The sequence below is a fragment of the Staurois parvus genome, unplaced genomic scaffold (genome assembly GCF_062004578.1).
Source record: "Staurois parvus isolate SC_StPar_1 unplaced genomic scaffold, SC_StPar_1.0 ptg000162l, whole genome shotgun sequence".
In the NCBI taxonomy this organism is placed as follows: Eukaryota; Metazoa; Chordata; class Amphibia; order Anura; family Ranidae; genus Staurois; species Staurois parvus.
Window position 1 is genome coordinate 4,005,996 of NW_028317958.1, and position 22,619 is coordinate 4,028,614.

A 22,619-nucleotide genomic window follows, 5' to 3' on the forward strand; every position below is an offset into this window, starting at 1 on the left:
TGCGCAGAACGCGCTGCACTTTGTGAATGGTCCTGCAGTCTTATGTCCCAGAGGAAGAAAATTTCCTTTGCAGATTACCGCGGTGCATCTGACTGGAAGTGGGAGCTGGTACCAGCTCCCTTCCCAAAATGTGGCAATGGAGGGGGGGGGGGGGGGGGGAGGTGAACAAACAGATCTTCCACTTTTGGGTGAACTCCCACTTTAATTTCCATGTAAGAAATGATTGAAAACCCATTACAACCTTTAAATGTTATATGTAAATGACAAGTAAGAGCACATCTTTGACATTTGTATTCATCAGTTCTGTTCCTTAGGGAATATGCAAATATTGCTTTTTTTTAACCTATTGAAATTGTTTTCTATAGAAGTAGCCAAATTTTCACAAACACAGAATGGCACTCCTTCACCTAGTCCAGTCATCAGTGCTGTGGACCCTTACCATGCCTGCAGCATCCTCCAGCAGCTTAAAGCAATGTACGATGAAGGCAAGCTGACGGATATTGTCGTACAGGTGGAAACCGGCAAACGTTTTTCTTGTCACAGAAATGTTCTTGCAGCAATCAGTCCATACTTCAGGTATGTTCTATGGAGATTTCATCTGATTTTTGTTGTGAGGTCTGTTTAATGCATATCTAAAGCTGAAACCTTTTTGCCTTTTTAGTTATACTTTTAAGATCCTGTTCAGTAATCCTGAAACTTAAGATGCTTACAAAGAACAAGGCCTACCCACTGAGTAGTTTAATCTGGTGATCCTGAAACTCATCTACTGGTGATGCTGGAACTTCCTCCTTGATGATTCTCACATTCAGATCTTAACAAAAGAAAAAAAAAAAGCCGGCCACCAATCGTAATTAAACCTGCCTTGGAATCTTAAAGTGTGCAGCATACACCTTAATAATGAACTTCTCTTATTTGCTCCCCTTTGGTCTGGTAAATATACCATTGGAAGCTTTTTCTGTTTGAGAAGTGCAATAAAAAATCACAGAAATTTAAAGCTGTCCTGCGATTTAGGCTGTCAAGAATCTTCTGATTTTCTGCTGCGTCTGTGATCGGCTAGGTGCGGCTGACGGCCCCCATTCACTATGACGGGTCACTGACAGATGCAGAAATTTGCGGCTCTCTGCACAGGCAGGAATAACCTGTGGTGATCACTGCAGGACCCACTGTGTCCACCAGCGATCACCGCTGGTTGTGCGAAGAACCGCAAACGGCTGTGTCTGCTGGCAACCTGTCATTTATAGTGAAAGGGACCAGTGGTTTCACCTAGGCAATCACAACCACAGCAGGAGTTAGATTCTTGCTACTACAATTTTCACCAGCCTAAATCGCCAATGTGATTGTAGCCTAATGAAAAAAGGTAAAGATAGGAGCTGATTGAGGCAGCTGTGCATGGTAACCATTTTCTGTCTGCTCCAGTTTTGGTGGTTATCAATTAGAGATATATATATATATATATATATATATATATATATATATATATATATATATATATATATATATATATATATATATATATATATATAATTTTTTTTTTTTTTTTTTTTTTTTTTTTTTTTATGTGCCTAATGAATACACAGTATTAGGGATGCACCGAAATTTTGGCCGCCGAAATAGCTCTATCAGCATTCTGCCGATAGGGGACTGTGTGTACTGCAGATGTGAGGTGGCGGAGAAAGCAGGAGAGGAGTAGTGTATACAGTGACTGGCTGTCACTATGTCAGTGCTGGTTTTTAAATGCAATTGCCAGCTTTATTTTTTTATTTTTTTTCTTCACTGTAGCTCACAGAATTAGCTGTCACTTCCAGCTAAAAGAAACAATGTTTCCTTTTTAGTTTCTTTCCTGAGATAAAAAAGTTCCGTTAGTTCCAGGGAAAGTGACAGCTAATTCTGTGAGCTATAGTGAAGAAAAAAAAAGCTGATAATTGCATTTAAAAATTGGCACCAACATATAGTGACAGCCAGTGAGGGAGCCTCTCTGTATACACTGCTACCTCACTGTATACACTGCTCGTCTCCCCACCCCCTCCCCCCTACAAAGAAGACCTGTCACTCATATGCTGTCACATAGGAGACTAATGGTCCCCCATGTGATAGCAATAAAATCATAAGTTTAAAAAAAAAATTTTGAGCCTCCCCACCCCACATACGCAGTCGGTCCAGTTTTCGGCCACATGCATTCTGAATTTTTGGTATCGGTGCATCACTACAGAGTATGAGGGGAAAATCTGTGCCTTAATGCTATAAGTAACGCACTCAGTCACCAGTTTTTTTTTTTTTTTGGTTTTTTTTTGTGTTTTTTTTCCTTTTTAAAAATCCAAGGTTTGCATGTAGGAGTGTAAACTATCTGGCATAGTTTTAAGTTCTTGGCTGTGGAACTACAATCATAAAGGCGTTTTTGTGTGGCTAGGAGCGGCTGCCAGCAAGGATTACATTCATGCCAGCGGTTGTGAACACTGTTGCACACACTGTGCGCAACAAACAGCTGCAGATGTTGGCTACTCCCAGGTAGAAGTTGGCATCTGATGGTGCACAACGTGTCCCGTTCCCAGCTCTCTGATCCTGGAGGTAGAGGGAATCTTGGAATGTAAAAGCATTCTGCGTATGAGGTATGAATGCATTGTATGGACGGGGCTTTGAGAGTTTTTAAGGGGAAGAGGACAACCGCGTTTATTCTCTGAACATGGGGATATTCCTGTACAATGCCTTAATATCAATGGGTTCCAGGAAAGCCCTGGAGGGTATAGTGATTCCTAAATTATCTTTAGGAGTTCAATTGCATCTAACATGTGAGGGTAGGTTTGTGGTGATTTTAAAGTGCTACTAAACCCGGGACCCTGCATTCACTCTTTCTGGTCTCCCACAGTACACAGAACATGGAAATGCAATTATTTTAGTAAATATAAACTGCTGAATACTTTCTCATTAGCAGTTAGAGCAGTCTTGTGACTTCTATCAGTGTCCAGCAGAGCACTGGTTAAAGCTTTTAGTAGGAGTTTTTGTTCCGCTCTAAGAGTATGCGGAACCCCTGACCTCTATCTGGACAGTGCTAATTGCCCTTGTGCTGATCTTATTCACTCTCCCAATAATAAAACCTCTAGCAATACACACCAAACTGAGCATTTGCAGAGTGTCTCCACATGATATGTCTTATCAGGAGATAAGGGGGGGCAGCGGCACAGGAAGAAGGGGGGGATCAGAGAAGTAAGGACCAAACAACCTTTTTACACAATGCAGAGGATTAAACCCTTAGGACCCACAGTGAGTATATCAAGCATGCTTTACTGCATATACAGACTGTTTACTGTTGTGGGTTTAGGAACACTTTAAATGATATAGGAGCCTACTTGCATTTTAACATTTCACATCTGAGATGAGCCTGCCTGATGACGATGTAAATTGTATGCATTTGATGAGATTAGCCATGTGTTTTGCTATGATTTTTTCAGATATTTACATTGGAAATCATAAATGCTTTCCAAAGAAATCTTGACAATACCATTCCTTGTTCTTTAAAATCTCATGGCACATAATTTATACTGGCTATTGTCCATATCTGCAAAGTTTTCTACTTTTTTATGTGGTGGTTTAATCACTATCTCTAGATTGTTCTGAACAGCTAATCTGTGCCTGTTCCTGATGCCAAGGTAAATTAAAGGGCCATTTTGTCTTCAAAGACAATTGTTCAATTTCCTTGGTTACTTGTACAAGTGCACAAATATTGGCATTGGTATGTTGGGCTGAAAACGCCCTAGATTTAATTCTAGACTTCTTTTGTAACGTAGTGGTGCCACTATACAGATCATTATCGCCTTCCTGATTTCCTTGCACACTGGTAGAACCAAGGTGGAGCAATGCCTCGCCTATTTTTCCATCATCATCTACACTGTTTCTGTTCCCTATTAATTCTTGGGTCCTTCAAAACATTAAAATCCCTCTTACTCCATATTTGCATTCAGTTGCATTTAGGATTTCACCTCCTGTCATATAAACACTTTCAGCACCGAATACCAATACTGTGGCTTGGTCTTAGATTTGTCTAACAGTTTATTTCTTGCAGTAGCATTGTATATTGATCCCATGACAATGGATGTTTTGGCAATCTCACTGCTTAGTTGTTTGTGTGTTGGTGGTTGTTTTTGTGTGGTGTTTTCTTTTCTTTTCTTTGGTGCAGGCTTTGGAGCTGTCATTTCTTCATTCCTGTCTTAACTTCACTACCTACGTTTATCGCTTACCTGAAACAAACATACTAGACAGAAGTACAGATAATTATTATTTTTTTTTTTTCCCATATTTTCATTGGATGCATGCCTGTTTCAAGTCAGCGACCATTTGGGAAAGCATGCAAAGGTGGGAATGACCTAAAGCTAGTTGGCACTGGCAGCTTCCCTATTTCAGTTCTCACAAGCTCATTCAAAAGTGTTTAAAACAAACTTTTTTTTTTTTTTTTTTTTTTTTTTAATCTACTATATTCTCAAGCACCAGGATAACATTCCACTAGGGATGCACCTATACCGTTTTTTTGATTGGCAAGTACTAGTATCAATGTTTTTGGTCAAGTACACGCCGATACCAAGTATTGATACTTTGCGGTGTGATTTGTGTCAATACAAAACTGCACCACAAACAATAGCATGCAATTTGAACAAGAGTGCGATTCCTGTCCAAACTGCATGTGGCTTTCCCACTGCTCCTGTGTGAACCCCGGCTTGTCATAGCTCACACAGGAGTTGTTCAGGAAACCTCCCTGCACTGATCCCTTGCTGTGCAGAGAGTGGGAGAGAAGGGTGTGTGGGGGTGTTTTTACCTTGGTGTTGGCTATCAGGCAGAGGATGGTGGCAGATTAAAGGATAAGTTCTTTTTTTTTTTTTTTTTACCAAAAATAATAAATGCACAGTTTTGTGCAGGTAAAAAAAATGTGCATTTATTATTTTTGGTTGCAGTAACCTGTAAAGCATTGCATCAGCAGATTGCTGGTGCCTTGCAGGTTTCCCACTGACCTGTTGGTATATCTGCTTGCCCATACGGGTAAGTAGATATACTGACAGGAAGAATCAATTAACTGCTACAGCGCTTCACAGTGCTCTGGTAGTTCATTGAGAACTACAAGCCAACAGCCGCTAAAGCTGTTAGGACTTGCAGTTCATTCATTCACAGAACTCTGTGAATCAATGACGCGGCCGTGTGAGTGGAGCCCCGCACGGCTGCAATCTATTAAAGTGGGAACTTCTCCCCGTACTGCTGTCTTAGTGAGCATGGGGGGGATTGGGTGATGGCTGCAGCATTTGGAGCTTGTATCATGTTCCCAAAGGTGAACTTATCCTTTTAAACAGCAATGACCAGCCTGGGTTAACACAGGAGCAGTGGGGAAACCGCATGCGATTTGGACAAGAATCGCATTTCTGTTCAAATCACATGCTATTCTTTTGTGGTGCACTTTGAGTCCATTACATATGGACGCAAATTGCAAAGTTTTGGGAGCATGTTCACAAGTACTCATGAAAATACTCTGAACTAAATAACGTACCATGGAATGTAGGGATGCACCGATACAAATATGTTCCAATTGCTTGTTTAAGACTCCACTGGCATTGGCTGCCAATTCTGAGTGTGGATTCACACATGTGCGGTGCAAACTGAAGCTCCGTTTTCACAGGTAATTGACAAAATAGTTGTTAGACACTTTCAGGTTAGGATTTTATCCTATCAAAACCAAAAAAATGTGAATATGGTATATCTCACAAAGGCCCAATCACTCTCTGGATTCAAATTAGAAAAAACTTTCAACCCCTGAAAGTACAAAATTCAAAAATGATTCTAAAAAGAATCAAATGTCCCCCTCGTTAAACAAATCCCTAATTGGAATACATAAATAATTAATTCACACCCCTTATAAGTGATGATAAATAATGGTCCAATCAAAAATACCCCTAACAATGTCCAGTGTTTCAATAGTCCAAACCAATATTAGAATGATGAATGTAATCAACTTGAAATTCCATATAGTGTTGATTCCTTCTGGTGACTTTTAAGAAAACCTCAAAAATAAAAAATAAACTAAAATAGTGCATTACCATAATACTAAGGAGAAAAAAATAAATATAAATATATCACAAAAATAGTGAGACTCGTGAAAAATTACAAACAGCACTCGTGCCAATTAGTGATGTTTCATACAGTGAAAACCACTCAAAGTGTGACACTTCTCATAAGTAAGGCATATATATACCCTTACCAAAGATAAAAGAGAACGCCTTAAGATGACAGTTGTAGAAATCACCCAACAAATTTCTTTCTCCTCCTTTACTATTGCAGAGTAGCACTATATAATCATCCCTCCATTATTATCCATCAGCCTTGATCCAAGTATTCCAGGCTCCAAACATATACTGTATAATAAGAAATGATAGTGTAACTCCGTATATTACAAGACCATATTGCTTTAATGAATCTGCTTACATGTAAATAGAATAAAAGATGCACAAAATATATATCCCCCAGTTCCTGGGGATTACCAGGCAGTTCCCATGTGGAGAGTACAGCGATTTCCAAAAGTAAAGATGGCCGCCGTATCACTTCCGGTTCCTGCTCCTTGCGTCCGTTACTTCCCCTGACGCCTTTCGTCACATCCGGGACTTAATCATAAGGGATCAACACTATAAGTAATTTCAAGTTGATTACATTCATCTTTATACAGTTGCAAGAAACAGTATGTGAACCCCTTGGGATTACATGGAGTTTTGCATGAATTGGGCATAAAATGTGCTCTGAACGTCATCTAAGTCACAACAATAGAAGAACACAGTCTGCTGAACATAATACCACACAAACATTAGATGTTGCCATGGTTTAATTGCACATAACATGTAAACATTCACAGTGCAGGGAGGAAAAAGTATGTGAGGCCCTAGCTTAATGACTTCTCCCAGAGCTAATTGGAGCCAGGAGTGAGCCAACCTTGACTCCAATCAGTGTGGTGATATTGGATGTGTTGCTGACAGCTGTCCTGCCCTTAAAAAAACACACACCTGTTTTGGGTTTACTGGTTTCAAAAAGCACTGTCTGATGTAAACCATGCCTCGCAGAAAAGAGCTCTCAGAAGACCTACGATCAAGAATTGTTGACTTGCATGAAGCTGGAAAGGGTTACAAAAGTATCTCCAAAACCCTTGATGTTCATGTGTCCACGGTAAGACAGACTGTCTACAAATGGAGAAAGTTTAGCACTGTTGCTACTCCTCCTAGGCGTGGTCGTCCTGTAAAAATGACTGCAAGAGCACAGCGCAGAATGCTGCATGAGGTAAAGAAGAATCCCAGAGTGTCAGCTAAAGACCTACAGAAATCTCTGGCACATGCTAACATTTTTGTTGACACATCTACAATAAGGAAAACATTAAACAAGAATGGAGTACATGGGAGGACACGACGGAGGAAGCCATTGCTGACCAAAAAGAATATTGCAGCACGTTTGAAGTTTGCAAAAGAGCACCTGGATGTTCCACAGCACTACTGGCAAAATATACTGTGGACAGATGAAACCAAGATTGAGTTGTTGGGAAGAACACACAACACTATGTGTGGAGAAAAAAAGGCACAGCACACCAACATCAAAACCTCATCCCCACTGTAAAACATGGCGGAGGAAGCATCATGGTTTGGGGCTGCTTTGCTGCCTCAGGACCTGGACGGATTGTTGTCATTGATGGGAAAATGAATTCCAGAGTTTATCAAGACATTTTGCAGGAAAACGTATGATCATCTGTCCGCCAACTGAAGCTCCGCAGAGGATGGGTGATGCAACAGGACAATGACCCAAAGCATACAAGTAATTCAACAAAACAATGGCTGCAACAGCACAGAATACGCCTTCTGGAGTGGCCCAGTCAGAGTCCTGACCTCAACCCGATTGAAATGCTGTGGCATGACCTTAAGAGAGCAATTCACACCAGATATCCCAAGAATATTGCTACACTGAAACAGTTTTGTGAAGAGGAGTGGTCCAAAATTACTCCAGATCATTTTGCAGGTCTGATCTGCAACTACAGGAAACGTTTGGTTGAGGTTATTGCTGCCAAAGGAGGGTCAACCTGTTATTAAGTCCAAAGGTTCACATACTTTTTCCTCCCTGCACTGTGAATGTTTACATGTTATGTGCAATGAAACCATGGCAACATCTAATGTTTGTGTAGTATTATGTTCAGCAGACTGTGTTCTTCTATTGTTGTGACTTAGATGACGTTCAGAGCACATTTTATGCCCAATTCATGCAAAACTCCACGTAATCCCAAGGGGTTCACATACTTTTTCTTGCAACTGTAATATTGGTTCGGCCTATTGAGACACTGGACATTGTTAGGGGTATTTTTGATTGTACTATTATTTATTATCACTTATAAGGGGTGTGAATTAATTATTTATGTATTCCAATTAGGGATTTGTTTAATGAGGGGGACATTTGATTCTTTTTAGAATAATTTTAGGATTTTATCCTGTTCACGACTGAATGACTGACTTGTGCGATTCAGAAGCGTTCCTATAGAAGTCAACAAGCCTGAATTCGCAACTGGGCAGGACTGTCAGTAGTGATTGCTGTTGTCTGTGTCCCCATTAGGGGGAGTCACTCTCTGTTTGTCCTATTTACCCGTATTATTGAAAGTGGAAGTAAAATAGAATCCCAAATTTCAGGTTGTCCTCAGAAAAGTAATAGAGGGGAAATCTTCCAATGGGGACACTAGTTCTGGTGACCTGGGACTCCCCTAAGAATTCTCTCAATATGCACAGATTTCCTCTCTCCCTGATTTGGCTATGGGACAGGAAGTGAAGGTAAATCTCCCCAATGACAGATGAACAAAAAACGAAAAAAGGGCGCGCACTCATCATGCATTACCGTGGTGTACCACGTATTTATTGTATAATCAAAAAGATATGTACTCACAAACCAAAAGATGATAAAAGCAGTGTGAATGGTCTGCAATGGTAGTCAATGCAATGCTGTGCCCCAATTGGGGATAAGCTAACACGTTTTGGAAGCCGAACCCCCTTGCTCAGAGGAAGAGGGTTCGTCTCCCGAAACGTGTCAGCTTATCCCCAATTGGGGCACAGCATTGCATCGACTACCATTGCGGACTAATCGTACTGCTTTTTATTCTTTGGTTTGTGAGTATATATCTATTTGATTGTTTTTCCCCAATGACAGATAGCAAAAAATAAACTGACTGGTTATAATCCTCCCTTACTCTGAAATGGAAAAATAAGTTTTGCCTATAGTTCTACTACAGTATAAGCACAGACTCCTCAAACTTTCTGATCAGGAGAGTGCACTCTATGTACCAAGGCAGCAGATGTCCATCTTATGGCATAGAGGAGACCGGATCAAGGGAATAGCTTGCTGTCCTAAGACTATGTGTTTGCATTTTGATATACACAGCCCCAGGTCAGGAGCACACACAAGGATACCTATGTAGGTCCCTGAATCCAGAGGATAGAGCAGCTCTGATAAAGCATGGCATATAATGTAACCTCCGCTTTAGAAATTGCTAAAAAATAAAGTATCCCTTTTTTAAATGTTTTTGTTGCTCCCCAGATCTATGTTCACCAGTGGCCTTACAGAGAGCACACAGAAAGAAGTCCGACTAGTAGGCATTGAAGAGGAGTCCATGGAGCTTGTCCTGAACTACGCCTATACCTCCAGAGTTCAGCTGACTGAGGCCAACGTCCAAGCTTTGTTCACTGCAGCTAGCATCTTCCAGATCCATCCACTCCAGGACCAGTGCGCCCAGTACATGATCAGCCGCCTGGACCCTCAGAACTGTATAGGAGTATTTGTTTTTGCAGATCACTACGATAACCAAGAACTGAAAGACAAGTCTCAAGAATACATACGTAAAAAGTTTTTGTGTGTCACCAAAGAGCAGGAGTTTCTGCAACTGGAGAAAGATCAGCTTATAAGTATCCTCAACAGTGACGACCTGGAAGTAGATAAGGAGGAGTACGTCTACGCCAGCATCATCTCTTGGTTTGAACATGACCAGGCTGAGAGGGAGGAGCACCTCCCGGAGATCTTTGCCAAATGTATCCGTATTCCTCTTATGGAAGAACAATTCGTGGAAAAGATCCCTCCCATGTTTGCACGGGCGATGCCTAAAAACCATGTCCAAAAGGGAATGCTTAGTGCCAATTACTGTAATAGGCGTCTTGGCATGACCGCTTCAGAAATGATAATCTGCTTTGAAGCCGCTAGTAAACACTCAGGGAAGAAACAAACTGTGCCTTGTGTGGATACTGTCACAGGGAAAGTCTATAAACTATGCAAACCCCCAGGGGACCTGCGCGAGGTTGGCATTCTCGTAACACCAGATAACGAACTCTTCATTGCGGGGGGTTACAAGCCTAGCAACAATGACGTTTGCATAGACCACAAAGCGGAAAGTGACTTCTGGTTGTACGACCATTCAAACAATAGGTGGGTAGCCAAAGCCCCCTTGCTCAGAGCACGTATAGGTTGTAAATTGGTTCACTGCTGTGGTAAGCATTTCGCAATAGGTGGGCGAGTTTACGAAGGAGATGGTCGCAACCCACTCAAGTCCGTCGAGTGCTATGATGTAAGAGACAATTGTTGGACGGCTGTGAGTTTAATGCCAGTGGCGATGGAGTTTCATAGCGCTGTAGAATATAAAGACAAGATATACATTTTACAAGGTGAGACATGTTTTTATAGCATTTTTGCCAAGTAATATGCAAAGTTGAATGTGGACCCTCTATCGTTTTTATTTTAGATAAATAGCTAGCTGTTGTACTGGAATAAGTGACAATAATAATAATAATAATAAAAAAAAAAAAATGGTGGGGAATAGGACTGTTCATGTGTATTGGTCATGGAGTTTATGCTGGAGGATCTTCAGGGGATGATGTTCAGAGAGCTTACTAATTGGCAGCGTCTGAATTGCGACCTTCCTCTTCAGCAGTATCGGTCATTTTTATTACAATGTGGGGATGTATATTTGGACCCGAACTCCAGACAAAAAAATGCGTAAATGGGAATGGTTTTACCTGCCAAAGAATTTGCATATCTGTCCATCCATTTCTGAGATTTAAGCAACTCTGAGCAGAAGATCTAGTGCCAGCACTTTCTTCGTTCAGGGGCACGGCAAGTGTTTACCTTCAATTTTATACTGGCAAACAAAACTGTAGGCCACCACAAAAAACCCTCCCATTACCAGCATGTTCTAAAATTAACAAACCTAGTATACTTGCCTGCTGTGTGCAGTGGTTTTGCACACAGCAGCCTGGATCCTCCTCTTCTTGGGTCCCCCTCAGGCTTACCTTGCCCCCCTTTCCTTTAGGGTGCCCCCACAGTAAGCAGCTTGCTATGGGGTCACCCTTTGCTCCGTGTGTCCACACACACACCTCATTGGCTTACTGGCTGTGACTGATAGCGGGAGCCAATGGCTTCTGTTGCTGTCTCAGCCAATGGGAGGGAGTCCTGGGATAGCTCAGACTCCAATGCATATCGCTGGTTCGAGAAGGGGCTTAGGTGAGTGTTTGGGGGGGCTGCTGCACAGAGAAGGTTTTTACCTTCATGCATAGAATGCATGAAGATAAAAAGACTTTAGCCGTTTGCAAACACTTTTAACACCTTCCTGCTTCTAATATGTTTTTTTTTTCTTTCTTCTTAGGGTCCCTGCACCCTGCTAGACTGTATGTTCAAGGATAGCCTATAAGAGACCTTCAGTTGCAAGTTCTGCATGGAGCATCTTCCAGACTCCATTCTAGTAAAATAACTTGGCTGGCAAATAATCCAGTTGACTGGGAGCTACCTCAGTTACTTAGGTCGTTTGGCATCTTTATTCCTTGTGGTTTTTGCTGTGAAAGGGGATAACTCTGTGGGACAAAGTGCCCTTGGCATCCGTTGGGTGGAGTGTTATGCACACCACACTCTTTCCTGTCCTACAGCATTGAGGAAGCAACTTCTGCTCCTGCTTCAAAACAGCTGTATGGAACTTTAATCCTTGATCTGTTACTGCTGCCTGCCTACAGTGATTTTGGCTACCTCTGGCCATTTGCTTCCAGCTGTCCATGTTCATTGGTACCTGGAGGGTTGCCTTTTGAGCCTTTAAGTTGCCCTACTGCTTTGTGATCACATGTCTAATTGTAGACACATGGCTGCTGGACAGTCCCAGTGTACTGGGGCTCCCTGCTCATCTTCTACTAACCGTTCTGAAGAGGCTCGCAATGTGTCTTCCAATGGTGCCAACATCTGCAGCCTGAAATCATGTTATCTTCTAATCTAAGAGTCTGGTCTGTCAGGTGTGGCCGGGCCCTCTCCCCTTTCAGCTAAGATTTTTACCACAGTCATGAGAGATTAATTACCCAAGTTTTCCAATTGTTTGCTGGCTTTGATTGCAGAGATCTCTCCAGGAGATCTTCTTATATCTGGTTTGCTCACTGCCTTAGCGGCTTTCAAACCATTATCTACTCTGATTCTGAGTTGCTCCAGTTCTTGACTGAGGAACTTGCCCCTGAAGGGTCATTGTCTATCACAATTCCCAAATAAGCCAAAGTATTTCTTCCACAGGAGGAAATTCTGACATTCTGTCCCAAATGTGAACATTTCAGGTAGCCCCTTTTTAAGGGGTGTCCCATTTGCCCATTTTCACTCCAGACCTCAACAATAAAACATTCTGTCATGGGATGACAATCTGTTCTCTTGGCAGACCATTACTTCTCCCACCAAGGACCAAGTGTTTACATGGCCTGGTGGCTTTGGAATCTGGCTTTTTGAGTCTGAGTTCTTTCCTTCCTGTCTTTTTGGAGGATCCTCATGACAGACACAAGCCTGTTAGGCTTGGGAGGAGTTCTGGGTTCCTTGTCAATGCAGGGGACTTGGTCATTGGAGTAGACTCTCTAGTGGCTCTACCAGATGGTCAAGATCTTTTCGTCCAAGGACTATCGGGATCAGAATTCTGTCCCATCTTTTCTGTTTTTGATATTTGTCTCACTCTCTGGTTAAGACCGTTTTATCCACTTCCAGACCAGGGCAATTTTCAGCTTTTCAGCGCTATCACACTGACAATTGTGCGGTCATGCAACACTGTACCCAAATGAATTTTTTTACCATTTTTTTTGAGACAGATAAAGCTTTATTTTGGTGGTATTCATTCACCGCTGGGATTTTTTTTTTATAAAATTTTGCAAATAAATATTTCAAATCTTTGCCAAAATTCCGTTATCTTTTTAGTAAAAAAAAATACAAATTAGTTTATAACCAAAAATTTATAATTTTTAAACTTTTTTTACATACTGTCACCCTAGCAGTACAGTGTCACCATGGTACCCATATAGGATGTAAAAGCAATCATTTCTCTTTCCTATATGAGTATAAAAGCAACCAGTGTAAAAAAAAAAAAAAAAAAAAAAAAAAAAAAAACCACAGCTCACTCAGTACTTCTCAATGAGTGTGCGTTCTTGCACTCATTGAGAAGTACTGAGCGAGCTGTGATTGGTCACAGCTTGTCACATGGTACAAGGCTGTTGTGAATAGCCTTGTACCATGTGACCTCTGTGATCATTCAGATTTCACATGTAGTAAGCAATGATGTCACAAGTGACATCTTGTTTACTACTTTGCATGTGATCACTGATTGGCCAAAGAGGGATCACATGATCGGGACCTCGTACAGAGGTCCCGTCCAACCGGTGTTTCACTGTGTCCGGAGGACACAGCGGGCACTGGATCGCGGTGCTGCGCGCTCCGAGGGAGCGCACACAAGCATGGGGGCGGGGAGGCCGTTTATAAACGGCCACCCTACCCTGCACTGCCACAGTCTGGCTGTTTATATGCAACAGCTGGTCGGGAAGTGGTTAATATAAGGTAGGTTTTCCCCACCAGTTGCTCCGTGGGATCTTAATCTGGTTCAGTCTGCACTGCAAAAACTGGTTTTTGAATCTATTAGAAACATTCCTTTCTCTACTCTCACCTATAAGGTGGTGTTTCTTGTACCAATCTCCTTTGTAAAGCTAGTGTCTGAGCTGACAGACTTACCATTTTTTTTCCTTTACAGAACCAAAAGGGTTCTTTTCTGGGTGTTGAGGCCCAGGACCTGCTTCTTGCCTAGGGTCATTTTAGGGTAGTTTCTGCTTTTCACCTCATCAAAGGACGTAGTTCTCCTATCCATCTGCATGGCTCCGGGTCACACACAGAAGATTTTATCTTCACTGTGTGCTGTCAAGAATTAATACCACCCCTGCATGTCTAAGGAGTAGGACATTGCTGCACGTGTTGGGAACCTGCATGTTTATGCATGTGTTTCCGACCTGCATTTACCGTATTTATTCGAGTATAACGCGCAAAATTTTCTACCAAAAAAAGAAATCAAAGTTTGGGTGCGCGTTATAAACGAGGGCTGGGGTGGGGTGACGCAGTGGCGGCCGATCCATTGAGGGCGCAGGCGATCACTGTACACGAGGGCGAAGAAAAAAAAATGTCCCCTGTGCCGGCCCCGCCCCTTTAAGGGGCGGCGAAAACAGGGGATCGTTTTTTTTTTTTTTTTTTTCTACGTCCCCTCGTCGCGTACAGTGGGTGGCCCGAACTGGCGAGATGCACTGGTGGGGTGACGCAGTGGCGGCCGGTCCATTGAGGGCGCAGGCGCTCACTCTACACGAGGGCGAAGAAAAAAAAAACGTCCCCTGTGCCGGCCCCGCCCCTTTAAGGGGCGGCGAAAACAGGGGATCGTTTTTTTTTTTTTCTATGTTCCCTCGTCGCGTACAGTGGGCGGCCCGAACTGACGAGATACACTGGGGGTGAGAATCCTTATCCGCTGTAACATATGGTCGCCTCTTCATTTCCTTTCCTCGCCTCGCCCACACGTTACGGTAAGCATTGCTGTTTTGCTGTTTTGCACAATTCAGTGTTCTTCATATTTTTGGTTCTTCAAAAAGTGAAACAAAATTTTATACCGATTTTTAATCGAAAATTAGGGGTGCGCATTATACACGTGTGCGCGTTATACTCGAATAAATACGGTATGTGAGCCTAGCTTAAATGTGAACAAGGTTTTTTATATTTTATGGTTGCTTGAACTGTAAGTGAGCCTGCATCAAGGGGCATGTATATGTGCAGCTGCTGAACAGGGAGTGCTTTGGCCGCTGATGCTTTACCCAGTACAATCACTATTTCCTAGCGGGCTCACTTATGTAAGTTCGGGACTATGCTTGAACACGGCTGAGCTCATCCCTAGTTAGGAGTCGGCTATTTAAATAAAATATGCATTCAATATGTAGCCTCCCTGACTGTATTCCCGAGTGTAGCTCGGGGTAAAGTTTCAGTACCAAAAGCGGTAACCCCGAGCTACACTCGGGCTTACCATGCGGCGCTGCTCTGGCATCTGTTCACTTACGTTGTCCTGTGCTCCGCTGCCCCTCCTGCAGTGTCCCCGGCAATGTAATCTGGCGGATGCCGTCACCTGGGTTCCATCCCCTGCGAGTGTGGAGACGTACGGGGACAGAACGGCGGGAAATTGACAAAAAAGGGACTTTCACTAAAATCACATAGTAAAACATTACTGTATCAACCCATTTCACATACATTTTGTCCCGAGTGCTTTGTCCTGTGCCCTGCCTGCACTTTTACTGTTCTTTCTGCCTGGAAACTGAGAAATGTCCATGGTGTCCAAAAAGCATCCCTTTAGGTCAAAATCGGTTTTAGACCGGCTAGAGAACAGCGATAGTAAATCAGAACCACTTGCAGAATTGAGTGATAATGATTCGTGGGGAAATTCGTCATCAGACACTGAAAACGATTTTGCGACTTTGCTCAGCGATGTGTGAACTTGGCGCTATATTTCAAGTTTCAGTGTTTTTAGTTTGATTATATTATTGAATTAAATTTATTATATTTTTATGATTATTACATTCTAATTTATGATTTCGTGTTTTCAAATTTTATCCTACCCGGGATGTTTACTAGACTCTTGTTCGGACAGATTTCAGTGCATTATTCATAAAATTTACAGGCCTACAATAAAAAAATACATATTTCCATGCAAAAAAATGTACCGCTTTGAGCACAGATATATGGACATAATCAGAGGGAGGTTAAAGATGGTTTCATTACTCAGAGAGGTGATATAACTTGCAGACTGACCTAGCCAGTGAGGCAGCTGTAGACATCTAACTTTTTTTTTTTTTTTTTTTCCCCTCCTTTCCTTCCTTCCTTTCCTCTTTCTTTTTCGCTTTTTCTTTTCTTTTCTTTTCTTTTTTTTTTCTTTCCTGAGCTCTGAAGGAATGGCATGAGTATGCCATGCATTTAGAGCGCATGCTTCGGTGATGTCACTGGCTACAACAGAATTGACTATTTCCTAAACACTGCATGTTTGGGAGGTATTAACTGTACCTACATGTAAGCCGTATTTCAGGCTTACCTGTAGGTACAACTGAAAAGGCGAAGTTTACTACTGCTTTAGGAGTGAGTGTTTAACATGATTAGGAGTATTCCTATCCATAGGTCTGCAGTAACCAACTGTGAATAACTTTGAACTTGCTCAATTTCTATGCACACTAATTGTTTTTTTGAACTTCCAGCCACTCCATCATACAGCAGGTGAAACTGCCTTTTAAAAGTATATGGGGGATAGTAGGTGATCGGTTTGTTTCTAAAATATTGCTTTGCTTCCATTTTCTATACAGGAGATGTTTTTCTGTGCTATGATCCTCCAAAAGATTATTGGTGTTACTTGACTCCCATGAGTGTGCCGAGAGTCCAAGGCATGGCAGCTGTGTACAAAGATAACATATACTATATAGCTGGAATCCGAGGCAACCAGCGGGTGCTCACTGTGGAGGCATATGATGTTGAGCAGAACCTGTGGACTCGAAAGAATGATCTTCCATGTGAACAGTCTTCAAACCCATACATTAAACTTTTGATCCTGAAGGGTACACCCCACTTATTTGTCCGTGCAACCCAGGTCAGCGTAGAGGAGTTTGTTTTCCGAACCAGTCGAAAAAATTCCGTGTACGCATATGAAGAGGAGACTGACAGTTGGAACAAATACTATGAAACGCCAGAGAGGCTATGGGACTTGGGCCGTCACTTTGAATGTGCAGTTGCTAAACTTTATCCCCAGTGTCTTCAAAAAGTTTTGTAGACTATAAATGGCTTTTCTATTATGCCATTGGAAATAGGAAGAAAAAAACGAGAAAAACAAACAAAAAATTGTCAGTATTTAATGTTTAAAAAGTGGACTTTTTTTTTTTTTCTTTCTGTATTTGTGAATGGGTGCTTTACAAGGTTGCAGTATAAGTTGGTGAAGGGGTACAGCTACTCTTTTTAAGTTTTCTCACCAATGTTCTTTATTCAGTATAACCTGAGTTTACAAAGTGCAATTATCAGCATCGTTTTCATGGCGTACATTTTTAATCAAGTTGCTCCCAGATTTTTTTTTTTTTTTTGTAGGTACATATTGTTTTTAAAGTAAGTTATTGATTTGCTTTAGAGGAACCAAGATATCTATGCACTAGAATGAGCAAAGCTACTAGTAATGATAAAAACTAATCTGAGAACTTCAGTTGGCTCCCACATTTTAACACCAGAGATTTATTTGTTTTTTTTTTTTTTTGTGTTTTTTTAGAGCGGTTGTTCTTTCATTCTAGTATTCGATTAGGCCAACCAAAACTGCTGCATTAGGTTTAACTGATACTTGCTGGTTGAATTGACCAGCTTACTTTTATTGGATTCCTGTTGCCTAGATTAGTACATTAGTTCCATTGACGTGGTGGTCTAAATTTTTAAATGGTTTTTTAAAGTTCTATTTAACTTGTGAAGCTAGGAAATAGGCTTTTGTGTCCTGGAGCAGCAGATTCAAGGGCTCCCCCCTGCCATAATTCCTTATAGAAAAGTTAAAAACAACTGTTGCTGGGTTAACAAAATGAAGCAAAGCACCACCTGCAATAGAGGCTTTATACTTGCCTATTCTGCAGTTGTTTCTCTGTTCTGTTCATGAGCTACGGCTACCTGCAGAAATTTTTCATATTTAACTTTTTGAAAGGGTGTGCAGGAACCTGTACCCGCTTGTACTGTGGTTTCTTCTTCTCACAAACCAAAAATTGACAAGGCTCCTCAGTCTCTCCACTATTCACACAGTATACTACATACACTCCTGAAACTGGGAGAACTGCACCTAGATTTACCTGGCTTACACAAGGGAAGCACCCTTTTCTTCAGAGACAGACCTTTTGGATCCTTACTGTACATAGTGGGAGGGGCAAAGGAACCTTACTCTAACAGGCAAGCAGTAAGGATCCAGATGGTTTGGCTCTGAAGAAGGGGGTGCCTCCCTTGAAATGCGTTAGGCAGTTGGCTCAACTTGTATGTCTCCCAGGTTCAAGAGCGCATGGAGTGGACTGAACAGTAGCAAGACTGTAATGTGCTTTGTCAATTTTTGGTTTGTGAATAGATTTATTTACACTTTTTAAAAATTATTACTGGGGTAATACGCTAAGATGGCGCGCCCTCTTCTGTTTGTTTTTTCAGTAGGGCAGCAAAGTGTGGCGTGTTTGCATCTGCAATCAAAATAAGATGTGCTACATGTATTGTTAGACCACCACACTCATGTGCCGCAGGTGCTTGGTATTTTGGTTCCTTCCATTGACATCCTACATCAGTGCTTTGTCCTAATAGTGAAGTGGAGGTTGGCAGACGTTACCACCGCCATGTGGTGGGGAACCAGGCATTGGACACAGTATCAGATGTGAGGAGGCCCTTACTCTGCAACAGAAGGAACAAGGGAGCAGGATAGACAAGTAGAGCTTTCCTTTCAGGTTTGATCCATATATTTTCTATTTCTTAACCCAGTGACATTCGTTTGAAGCAGTAGGTGACTTTGTCCACCTGCGTCTGCTAAAAACTAATTGGTGGTTTTGGGAGGACTTCACTGTTTACATAGCGTGAGGAATATAGTTTTGGAGTTTTTGGTGATAATGTGCTATCTTTGTCAACTTTTTGACTTGACCACAAAAGTTGGTGGAAATCTTTGCTGGCTCATAATCCTGGCAGGTTTGCTGTTAAATAAAAGCAGTAAACACTGTCTCCTACATCATATTTTAAAAATCTTGTATGATGTTGGAGATGGGTTTTATCTCGGAGTGCCTTCATTGCTACACCATGGCACAATGCGTCAAAGTGGTACTGCATCTTTTAAAGTTTGAAGAATTAATACGGGTAATATCTGAGGCAATATCACTAGGCTTTTGTGTCTTTTCCTTCCCTCTTGGTTTTATTTAGAGAATGACTGAATTTATTGCAAAACACTAGCGATAACTGGGTTTTATCTGTCTACTGTTGTCACTCCCTTGAAGTTCACAACGTACTGTAATCTTCCATCGTCATAGAGGCTGCAATACACAATATATACATTTTTGTAGGGTTTCTCATTTTGGCCTGTTTTAATGCTTCCTTCAGTATTGATTTTATCTTGTATTGATTATTATATATTTCATTTTAATTTGTTGAGAGAAAAAACCCACGTTTTTAGAGCGGGTTTTTATTTGTTCACATGCTTTAATTTTTGTATTTCAATGGTGCTAACTTTGTAACAAAAACTAGAAGACCAAATCTAGGATATTGGACCCCCAAATTTTTTTTTCTTTTTGTAAAATATATTCAAATAGTGGTCTATTGGTGGAATAGGTTTAAGGCTGCATGTGCACACTTGGAAAAACTTAAAAAAAAAAAACAACAAACTGCTTGTGCTCCAATATTTAAGTATTGTAAATTCTAAACCTACGTAGTTCTCTCATCCTCCCCTGCACTCCTAAAATATTTGTGTGGTTCAATCGGCACACATGTAGCTGCTCGAACGAGAAGAGTAACAAGCCATTTGGAAAAGGGAGTTCAGTTTATGGGCTCGTTCACACCCATACGTGCATGGAAACTGACTCACAGATTTCACTTGAAGAGACGTCGGTTTTCATGAACGCTTTAATGAGTTGTATCCATGTTGCAAATTCCTGCGCAGAATAAATCTGTACATATTCGTGTTGTGAACAGGGCACATAGAGAACAATTGATTTTTGTTGTGCCCTTGCAGAATGTGTGCAGAAAAACTGACATCTCTGCATTATGGTGTGAATGAGCCCTAAATGTTTTACTGTTCTGCCATTCAGACCATCTGCAATGGTGGTTTATCCAACTGGTTAGGTAGTTCAGGTCTGTTTTTGATATTCTGTTCATTTTTTATGGAGTAAATGTGAAAGATTACTATATTTTAAAAGTTTTCATAGCAGTTGGTTTCTCTTTTCTGTAGAAAAAATTACTTTCCAGTGTTGTGTTGTCATACATACAAGCCTATCCTGTCCTATTGGATGCTATAGTATGTTTGACATTGCCACCCATGCTATGCCACAGTAGGCCATGTAGCTCAAATAATTTAGACCATTCTGGTTCCGTATTATAAGATCAACACTTTTAGAACTACTCATAGGAGACTTATTCTTCCAAATTGATGCATTTTTGTATTTCATTAATATTCGTATTGTACCTACTGAATCTTTAAAACAAACAATCCTTCATTTTAAATCTTTCACACATGGCCTTAAAAATCACTTTAAATAGGTTATTACAATCTTTGTACGTGGCACAATTATAGTGTCTTGGTTCTGCATACCAGTTTTAAGATGTAAAAATTATATTTTTTGTTTTTTTTTATTTGTTTCAGATTCTTAGATTTATATCCATATATTTTGCTGGAAAATATATAACACTAACTTGGTTGGTAGTGCTTTTATTTTAAATCATTGCACTCCGTTTAGTGTCTTTGATAGTTTATAGCCCATATCTTACAGAAAAATGTAAAGGGTTTCTCTGTAAATATCGTATGTGCATAGCATGTAGCAGTTTATAAAAATAATTGCAAAAAAAAAAATTAAACAAAAAACACCCAGGCTTTGTTCTTCTAGGCCATGGTCTTTGTATTGCCTTGTTCAAATGGGCTTCAGCTTATACCAGAGCAGTGTACAGCAAGCTCTTGCAAAGTTTTCAGCAAGCCTTGAGCAGCTTTGTTATAGTGGGTTTTATTTTTTGTTTTGTGGTTTGTTTTGTTTTTTTATCATGAAGGGACCGCTGGAGTAGTTTTTCAGTTCACAGGGGTAAAGTACTAAAAGTATTAGACCAACAGCTCTTGGTACATTACCATGCCCAGTAGGTTGTAGAGTTTTAGATACAAGAATAAACCTAATAATTGAATATTTACAAATGGGGGGGGTCACTAAAAATGACCCCTTACATTGATGGTCAGTGTAAAAATGACCCCTTTACATTGAAAGTCTGTGTAGGCAGAAGACCAATCTGCTACTGCTCTCAAGGATCTCTGAACAACCTCTGGAGGAGCCCCAGGGATCCATAAAACCATGGTTGAGTAGTTGGCTTCTGTAGGCTTTAGCACTACTTGAAGCTTGTTGAAAACCACCTGAAGCCTACTAGCAGCTTGTTAGAAGTGTTGTTTATTAGTGCTTTAAAAGTGACCCCGTCAGTAAATGGTCACTCTTACCCAATAGGCCACCTGTAAAAGAAGAGTGGATATTCATTCCAGCAGCTCGTGTTTTACCAAGCCACCACTTCTCTGCTCTCTAGCCACTGCCAGTATTTGGCTGGTGGGATAGGTGGAATACTATCTTCTGGCCAAGGTCTTTCCTCTTTCTGGCTTGTACGCCTTGTAGTGATGTATGGGCCGGCAGGAGGAACTGCAGTGGCCAAGCAAATCTTCCACACATCAGAAGTATAGAATACATGCAGCGACTGGAGAAGCAACCACTTTTTAGTACACGGCCAGGCAGCAAGATGAGTAAATCCACGCCTTACAGGTGAGATATTGGGTTAAAGTGATCCTGAGCTGTTAACAAAGCCTGCCTAAGCTTGCTGAAACCATTCCTGTTCTACAAGCTGAAGCCCATGTGGACAAGGGTTGTAAGATTTGTGTGAAGAACACTGGGAATTTTCCTTAAAAGGCAGTTTTAAACTGAAAAAAAATTTAATTGACTGACTGGAATAGGAGATTTTGACAGATTAGAAGCTCACTACAGACATTTCTCTTTTGTTAAACAAAACTGGAATTTTTTGAATAGTTTGTAAACGGCAATATTAACGTTAGATGTTCAGTAATTGAAGATTTTATTTTTATTATACTGTTTTTTTTTTTTTTGTTTTTTTTTTTTGTTTTTCTGTTGCATCTGTTATTTCATTGATCTCAGTCCAGACGAAAGTCCAACTCCAGAAATCTTTCTTTTCAGTTTTGACTGGGGAAGGCTTCGAACTTCTGTCAGGTGTGTTTGTGTGACCCTATTAGGAATTTTTTTGTAAATTGGAAGGATTTTCCCATTACTTTTTTTTTCTTTTTTACCCCCTGTTGGTGGGAGAGGACGTGAGGGGGAAATCTTACCCAGTCTTCAAAAAAAAAAAAAAGTCTGGGTTTGGACTTTAAGCTGACTCTGTTGCTATTCAAAGGATAGCCAGCAAAATGCACCGCCTGTAAAACCAGGATAAAGTAAATACCTTTTCCACTTCTGCACCAAGAAAGTTTGATTCTGTTGAGTCAACCCTGAAGTCTGCTGTAAAACAAACTTTTGGAAATG

The 22,619-nt window shown here is 41.0% G+C and overlaps 1 protein-coding gene across 1 annotated transcript; it reads left to right on the forward strand.

The window, feature by feature from the left end:
* The first annotated feature begins 319 nt into the window (after positions 1 to 319).
* Positions 320 to 17,438, forward strand: KBTBD8 (kelch repeat and BTB domain containing 8). Its single transcript, XM_089676033.1, has 3 exons — positions 320 to 576; positions 9,580 to 10,694; positions 16,680 to 17,438. Exons 1-3 carry the CDS (start codon positions 320 to 322, stop codon positions 17,138 to 17,140), a joined length of 1,833 nt encoding a protein of 610 aa, XP_089532159.1. The 3' UTR covers positions 17,141 to 17,438.
* Positions 17,439 to 22,619: the final 5,181 nt, after the last annotated feature.

Excerpts from the sequence above, each read along its gene's own strand:
- KBTBD8 (XM_089676033.1), top strand. The coding sequence starts at position 320 with ATGCAAATATTGCTTTTTTTTAACCTATTGAAATTGTTTTCTATAGAA. Across the intron at positions 577-9,579 it reads GCAATCAGTCCATACTTCAG|ATCTATGTTCACCAGTGGCC; the intron begins GTATGTTCTATG and ends GTTGCTCCCCAG. Across the intron at positions 10,695-16,679 it reads CAAGATATACATTTTACAAG|GAGATGTTTTTCTGTGCTAT; the intron begins GTGAGACATGTT and ends TTTTCTATACAG.